Source organism: Orbicella franksi, chromosome 3 (assembly GCF_964199315.1).
Source record: "Orbicella franksi chromosome 3, jaOrbFran1.1, whole genome shotgun sequence".
NCBI lineage: Eukaryota > Metazoa > Cnidaria > Anthozoa > Scleractinia > Merulinidae > Orbicella > Orbicella franksi.
Genome location: NC_138147.1, coordinates 12,878,223 through 12,886,164, shown reverse-complemented (window position 1 = coordinate 12,886,164; position 7,942 = coordinate 12,878,223). Strand labels below are relative to the sequence as shown.

At 46.0% G+C, this 7,942-nt stretch overlaps 2 protein-coding genes across 2 annotated transcripts; one reads left to right on the top strand and one right to left on the bottom strand.

The window, feature by feature from the left end:
• On the bottom strand, positions 1-4,901 carry LOC145482318 (uncharacterized). The gene is made up of 2 exons (XM_081460973.1): positions 1,235-4,901; positions 1-5 (listed from the first exon to the last, which is right to left on the bottom strand). Exons 1-2 carry the CDS (start codon positions 4,899-4,901, stop codon positions 1-3), a joined length of 3,672 nt encoding a protein of 1,223 aa, XP_081317099.1.
• A 956-nt stretch (positions 4,902-5,857) lies between these two features.
• Positions 5,858-7,244, top strand: LOC145483038 (BTB/POZ domain-containing protein 6-like). The gene has a single exon (XM_081461659.1). The coding sequence runs from the start codon at positions 5,916-5,918 to the stop codon at positions 7,242-7,244; it is 1,329 nt and encodes a 442-aa protein (XP_081317785.1). The 5' UTR covers positions 5,858-5,915.
• Positions 7,245-7,942: the final 698 nt, after the last annotated feature.

The window sequence follows — 7,942 nt, the reverse complement described above, 5'->3', positions numbered from 1 at the left end:
TCAAGCTGTGGAAAAGATTAATGAAAACACAGCTGCAGATTGCTGAGACTTACGGCTCTCGCTGTGGCTCCTTTGAACATTTTGGCTCCTTACTTATATGGACGCCAAACTCGCGAAGATTTACTACGGCCCCGGGGGCTACTGGAAAGGAATCGCCGCGATCAAAAAATTGGCCGAAGCTGCCAAGGTACCTGAAGAAGCCGTGGCTCATCAGGCAAGCGCTCTGGCAGATATTCCTCCCCGCGCCGAAGCGGATTCCTCGGCCGAAATTCGACGTTCCCACGCCCAACAAGGTCCATCAGGCGGACCTTCTTTTTCTGCCGCACGACAAGCTCCGTCGCGGCCGCAAAGTTTTCAAATACGCGCTGACCGTTGTCGACGTGGCCAGCCGCTTCAAAGAGGCCGAACCCCTGACTTCGAAGAATTCTGATGAGGTTGCCCAGGCCTTTCAGAAGATTTACAAGCGCTCGCCTCTCGAATGGCCCGAAATGCTGCAGGTTGACCCCGGGCGCGAATTCATGGGCGCTGTCACACAAGAGATGGAAAAGCACAAGACATATATCCGGCGCGGGCGCGTTAACATTCACCGCGACCAGGCAATTGTCGAACGTTTCAACCGCACTCTGGCGGAGCGCTCGTTCGGGCACCAGTACGCCGTGGAGATGCTTCTCCCTGAGGGCAAGCGGTCCACTGCCTAGGTGAAAAGACTTCCTGAAGTTGTTTCGGCTCTGAATAACGAGGTCACAAACCTTATCGGCAAGAAACCCGCCGTTGCCATCAAAGAAAAATCTGTTTACGCAAGGCCGTCGACACCTTACACGAGGCCTGTTGGAAAAAGCGAAAAAATCCTCTCCTCTCTTGTCCAAGTTCGTTATCTCTACCAGCCCGGCGAGCTTGAAGGGGGCGTGAAAAGAGCAACGGACCCAATCTGGTCTTTGAAAGTTTTCGGCATTGAAAGATCTTTTTCCAAACCGGATCAGCCCGTTCTCTACTATCTGCGCGACGGGCCCAGGCGCGGCTTCGTGCGCGAAGAGCTGCTGGTTGTTCCTCCGAACACACAGTTACCCCCAGAGCAACTTTGAAACTTCGGCTTCCAACCCTCTAAGTTCGTCATCTGTTAATGTTGACAATATATCCATGCAGGTGTACCCGTAAGCTTTTGTATGGATACCATCGTCACCTATCCATCGCTTTGAATCAAATGGCGAAAGCGAAATTTTGTTAAGATGCATACCGTAGATCTCGTGCCCCTCGCTTCGAAGAATATTCATTCCATGCCATTGCTGCGTCGCGCCGAAAAGCGTTTCCTTATACTGTTCATGCGTTATTTGTTTCTTGATAACGTTCTTTTTCACACCCTTCGCTTTTTTGATATTTTTTTCGTCCGCCTTCAGGATGGAGTACATTTTCGGTCTCAGACCCACGTACTCTGCGATGGGGGTCCCTGCACATTCGTCTTTCATTTTGCCCAAGACCTTTTTGTTCTTGTTTGAGTGGAGGGGATGCTCATTCGGGTAGTCGCTCGTGTCGTAAAGGTCCATGTTGTTTTTCATGTCTTCGTAGACGTCTTCTGTTTCGATCATAATCAGAAGGCTGTCGGTGTCCGTGTACAAGAGCTCGCACTTCGAGCCGTACTGCTTTTTAAGCTGGTTGTAAAAGAAGTCGTACATCAGGACCTTGCTGTTGTCGAGGATCGTCATCCCCGTGTAGACCGGCTTGTTGAGAAGCAGCTTGCTTTTTCGCATGTCGATTCCCGCCATGTCGTTTGAGAATAAAACATGCCTTGAGTACAAAGGGCTGGCGATCAATTTTCTTATTTTGTCCGTCTCGTTGCCGCACACTATTCTTATGTCAACTCGGTTACGCAGGTTTTCCACGGTTTTGCCGAAAACGGAGTTGTTCACGAGCTTGTAAAAGTTCTTTTCGAAGTCGCTCTTCGCTTTCTTCCTGAACTCTGTGTTCATCCGGATGTACGGCTCCATCCAGCGTTCTTGTTCGAACTCCAGCACCCTGTGTACGCGCTTCAGTTTCATGCCCTGCTTCAGATAAAACTGCAAGTTCCTGTAATGCACGACGTAGTTCTTTTTGTCATGAAGCGTTAGCAGCAGCTTCTTGCTGTCCGGGGGTTTCAGATCCAGGTCTTTCATCAACCCCTTTTGGTAGTCCGACATCCACTCCTTTTTTACGGCCTTTTTTTCCGGCGCCAGGGGATAGCTGTTGTGCTCCTCGTGAAGTTCTGGCGGGTATTCGAGATCCACCTCGAGAATGCACCCCTTCTTGGCGTTTTCTTTCATCCCAAGAATCTCCTCCTCTGTGGGCAACTCGCTTTTCCACTTGAAACCTCTTATCGGGAGGGGCTTGCACATCGCCCATCCGTAAAGGTTGTTTGCGTCGAGATATAGGAGGTATTTTTTTGGCTTGCTGGGGTCGTAGCCCGGTACCTGCGGGTTGTTTGCCTTGGCGTACCTGTTGCTCACCATGGAGATTCCGCCCCGCATTCCCCTTTCCACGAAGAGATGCATTTCGTAGTCTGGTAAGAGCTCAAGCTCAACCCCCGTCTTTTTCAGGAGCGCATCCCAAGAGAGGCCTGGCGACGTGTAATAATGTGCCGGATCTAACCCGTACTGGTTGAGGCACAGGTTTCGGAAGTTCTCAAAAACATCCGCCAGCAGCGCGACGTCCGTTTTCACGTAAAGATCGTGGTAATCGCCCAGCGTTTTGCATCCAAAAGCCTCCCAGACGGCCTGCGCCTGTGCGTACTCTGCGTCTGTTATGTTCTCGTCGTTCAGCTTGCTGTAAAACTTCTCTTTGTCCGGAAGCCTTGTCTCGCTGAATCTTTCCCTTGAGTCCATGTACTCGTAAGGATAGATCCCTTTTTTGTAAAGCAGGCCGCTGCCTTTCGAAATCGTTGATGTTATTTTCAACGACTCCTTCGGTATTGCTCTTACAAGTGAATCGAGGCTTCCTTGCAAAAAGTTCAAGCTGTCGATGAAACTCAGGCCTCCGACCGAGAATGTGATATATTTCTCCATGTTGTTGGCGACGCATTTCACCTCTTTCTCCAGCTTCGACATCGCTTGCATCAATTGGTGCGCGTCGTAGCCCCTCAGGTTGTGGAATACGACTGGTATTGGGTCCGTCTTGGGGTTTATTCGCAATTTCTTATTGCATTCACTGTGCGCGGCTCCGCGAAATCTGCCAGTTATGTGGGAATGGTCTTTTACCGCGTCTCTGAAGTTTTTCTTCATCAAAGGTTCTGCGCAGAACAAACATGTTTCCTGATTTTTTGCAACCCATTGGTCAATTTCGTCTTTTTCTTTTCTTTCTCTTTTTGGCCCAACAAATTTTAATTTTTTGAGCGCCGCGTAATAACAACATTTGTGACTTTGGCCGCAATAGCTCCCTGTGTCATGGTCCCAGATGGGCATTGAGTCTAAGAATTCGTCTTTTATCAAACTTTTGTTACAAACGTGGCAGTCTTTTGCGTTTTTGAATTTTTCCCAGTCTTCGGCCGTCATATCAATCGGCTTTGGTGTGGCCAAACTCCCTCTTATTTTCTCGTCTTCCTGCAGAATGTCGCTTAAAAACTTTCCCACCGCGTTTTCGCCCTTGTACGTGTTCGAACCTACCACTTTTCCATCGCTCCTCACAACAAGGTAAGAGTAACCGCATGCCTCGTGCCTTTCGGTCTTCTCTGTGTAGCTTGTTTGCATTCTCCCACGCTCACAGCCCAGAATCTTTCTGATAATTGCCTCAAACTCCGCGTAAATAATGTAGGGCATCTTCATCTGTTTTTTGAAGTTTTCGAAGGAAAGGGTGTTTCCCCCCTCTTCTGGCATCACGATCCTTGTCGGCCTGCCGTTCACAACGTTGCAATATTTTTTGTGATCCACGAGCAAGTCTGCTCTTGAGAAACCGGTCAAGCACAGCATGCAAAAGTGCTTTGCGTCTCTGTGCTTGGTCTGATCGAAAAGAAAAGCGCTTTCTCTTTTTACGTAACAGTAGTGCTGGGTTTCCCCTGACTCGATTAACATGAAGTTTATCCTTGGCACTTTCGCTTGTTTTTTGCTTATCTGGCGCAAGATCACACAATCGTTTTCCCAGCCAAATACGTTAATTGCGAGTTTCGGGTTTTGTGCCTCGAGCTTTTCTATCTGTTTTACCGGTGTGGGAAAATCAATGCCTACGTAGTTGATACCGTCATTGACCGGATATTTGCTTGGTCTTTGCGGGTTCTTTCCATCTTTTGGAGAGAATAAAGCGGCTCTGAGTGCCCACTTCAAACATTCGTTATCCATGTTTTTCACGTTTACTATTGCCTTCTTATTCGCCAGTTTGGCGGGAAGAGGCAGATAGGTCCCTCCGCGAAGTGGCTGATAGCGCGCAACATTCACGTACGCGACCTGTATCCTTTCAACCGCCCGTCCTGATCCCATCTCGGACCAGTGCTCTATTTCTCCTTTTGCCTTTTCAATGAATTCGTCGAATTTTTGTCTTATCGGGTCCTCTTCATTCTTTTTGAAAACGTGCGGTTTATCATCTTTGAAATAGTGCTCCACGTATTGCGCTTCATCGTTTCTTTCTATTGAGAACTTTACTTGTAACCCGAAACCAACTTTAACGCTGTTTAACCTTTGGGTTTCTTGTTCGGCCAAATCGGTGATCTTTTCTTTGTTATCTCTTGCGAACCTCAAAAGATCTTTATTGTTTGGGTTCCTTTCGGATATTGCCATTCTCCACACATGGAGCCATTCTTGGAAATTGTTTTGGGATATTTGGAACCCGTCGTATAATGCGTGAACCTCGTATGTCAACGGCTCGGGAAGGTTTATTCTTTCCTCCCTCGGTATTGGGCCGTAGAACATTTCCAGAACATCGGACGAGTATCTTGCGGCAGCCATCTCGGCGCAGTATACACTGAGCATGCACTTCTCCAATAGGAAAAATTTTCTGGCACAGTTTTGTATATACTAGTGAAGGGCACATCCGCGCATTTTGTTTACGGACGATGGTCCAGCTTTTTCGCTTTTTCGCTTTGCTGTTGCGTTACACACACAGTTCTGGCACAGTACACACACACACACACACACACACACACACATACAAACACACACACACACATATAAGGTGGGGGTTCTGGACACTGTGGGCAGCAAGAGGGCAAAAACCGTCCGAAAAAAGCCCCCCAGTTACTTCTCCGAAGCTTTAGTCTGAGGAGAAGTAACTGGGGGGCTTTTTTCGGACGGTTTTTGCCCTCTTGCTGCCCACTGTGCCAGAACCCCCACCTTATATGTGTGTTAGTTAAATTTACAGCGCGTCAGGCAAAGGTCGATTTTTGGTGCATCGAAAGACGGGAATCTTTGAACCTAACCTGATCGAAAATTTCACGTAAATGGACAGAAAAAAATGTAGTAAAACTTGAAAACCAAATACATATATAAACAATAATTTTCACACATTTCTATCATAAAAATATCTGCGTCACTGGGCCTTCCTTCCTTCCCATCCAGGAAGCGATTTCTGTGACGTAATGACTTTTGTTTCTCCTTGGCCAATCAGATTCCATGATACAATGAAACTCGAGTGCTCCACGCAGCGAATACCTCGCGCAGTAGTTCTGGTGCTACTTGAGCTAAACTGCGATTGGCTTAAAATTCCTACGTCACAGAAATCGTTTCCTGACTCGGGTTCGCAGACGTCATTTTCGGCGGAGACAAGCGACAGCCGGAAATACGTCTGCGTTCGCAGGCTATCAAGTTTGATGATGGGAATATGGATTGAAAATTGAGCCCGCGATGAGGAGCCTTAGACATGCATTGGACATGCTTGACGGTAGCGTGACTCTTCGAAAACGAAACCATCTTAGCAGAGAATTGATCATACGTTTTATCAAACTCGAACTTAAAAGTTCAATCATGTCTCTCGATGTAGCAAGCGGAGATCTTTGGAGTTCGACAGCTAGATGTACAATCAGAGAAAGATGCCAATTTATGTTCAACAACGAGCTCTTGAGCGATGTGAAATTTGTCGTTCGTGACTCTGAGGGCGGAAGTGAAAGTATGAAGAAGATTCCAGCTCACACGTTCTTGTTAGCGATCAGTAGCCCAGTATTTTATGCAATGTTTTGCGGTGAATTGGCCGAGAAGAAAGACTCAATCGATATCTCTGATTGCGATCATTCAAGTCTGCTGGAGTTGTTTCGTTTCATTTATAGCGATGAAGTGAACTTGAACGCAGACAATGTCATGCAAGTTCTGTATTTGGCCAAGAAATACATGCTTCCTTCCCTCGCTGACGAGTGCACAGAGTTCCTTCGAGAAAACTTAGATGCATCAAACGTGTTTCATGTCTTACCAGACGCACAAAAGTACGAAGAGAAAGATCTGGAGGATCATTGCTGGGAAGTGATCGATAAAGAGGCGAACGAAGCTGTGAAATCGGATGGTTTCGTGACAATTGAGGAATCAGTGCTGGAGGCATTAGTCGAGAGAGATTCGTTGGAAATCAGAGAAGTGGAATTATTCAAAGCTGTCGATTGCTGGGCTACAAGGGTATGTGAAAAGCAAGGCCTAGCAGCAGAAGGTTCCGTTAAAAGAAGGATCCTTGGAGAACGGATCGTTAAGGCAATTCGTTTCCCTGTGATGGAAGAAAAGGAATTCGCCGATGTCGTGCTTGACTGTGATATACTGACAAAGAAAGAGTCGTTCGACATGGTGAAGTATTTTAATTCTGTGTTAAAGTTTCCAGTGGAGTTCACTGAATCAAGAAGAGCTGGTTCTCGTCATCGAATGACCAGGTTCGAATCAGGACAAATATTTGAAAGTTGGGGGTATTCTTCCGGTTCTGATTCACTAGTTGTTTCGGTGGACAAAAACATTAAGCTGTATTCAGTACGTCTATTTGGAAGCGAAAACAATGAATATTCTGTGACACTAAAGGTAACTGATTCCAAAGGTGTTGCTCTGGCAATTAAAACAGGCACTTTCCTGTCTGAGCTCATCCAGAGTGAAGGAGGTGATTATGACGGCTTTGATATTGTGTTTGAGCATCCAATTATTTTAAAAGCATATATAAATTACTGTTTTGAAGCTGTTATCAATGGTCCACCGTCCTGCTTTGGGAGCGGTTGCCCATCTCTTATAGAGCATTCTTCAGGAGTAACATTTTTTTACAGGGACATTACATTAAAACGCACTTCTTATGAAAGAGGACAATTTTCTGAATTTGAATTTATATTGAATTGATCGTAAAGTAGGTGCTGTATTTAATAGAGCTTTTAAGGTCATTTCATGTCAAAGGCTAATAAAATTTTGGTCGTAGTCACCCAGGAATGTGGTGTTTCATTGTGCTTCGTAGCTCTTCACACAAAAAGCAATCGTGTGAATAGTGGCGTGAAACTTCTGAGTTTGATACTTTGACCTACAATTCCTACGGTCACCCCAAAATGCAGACCATGCAGACTGTAGACCGTGCAGACCAGGCAGACCGTGCAGACTGTGCAGACTGAGTACTTTTTGTCTAACACTTGACTCACTTTTTTCGCTTCTAGTGACAAAATAGTGTTCAATATCTCCTAAGGTTTGTTATTTATCCACAGGCGGCACAAACTCAACATCTGACTGTTGATTCACGCGTTTAATAGACTTTCTATGGGAAGTTCCCTTTACTGGTCCTAAATATACTAAAACCAAACGTAAAAATAAACTTACATACATTCTGGGCGCAAATATTGTGTCAGTTTTTGACGGGTTTGTGGGTTTATTTATTTTGTTTAATTTGTTGTTTTTGTTGTTGTGGGTTTTTTTTTTCGACGTTCTTAGTCCTCTTAACTGATTCATAAAACAAAGCAAGGACGGTGACTCTAAGGGACCTTGTCCTACAAATCGCTTTTGCTCCACAAAGTACAGAATCACCATCTTTCGCTTAGTCCATCGTGCGTGAC

What these genes read in the sequence shown, in the direction of transcription:
- LOC145482318 (XM_081460973.1), bottom strand. Translation starts at nt 4,901, where the DNA reads ATGGCTGCCGCAAGATACTCGTCCGATGTTCTGGAAATGTTCTACGGC.
- LOC145483038 (XM_081461659.1), top strand. Translation starts at nt 5,916, where the DNA reads ATGTCTCTCGATGTAGCAAGCGGAGATCTTTGGAGTTCGACAGCTAGA.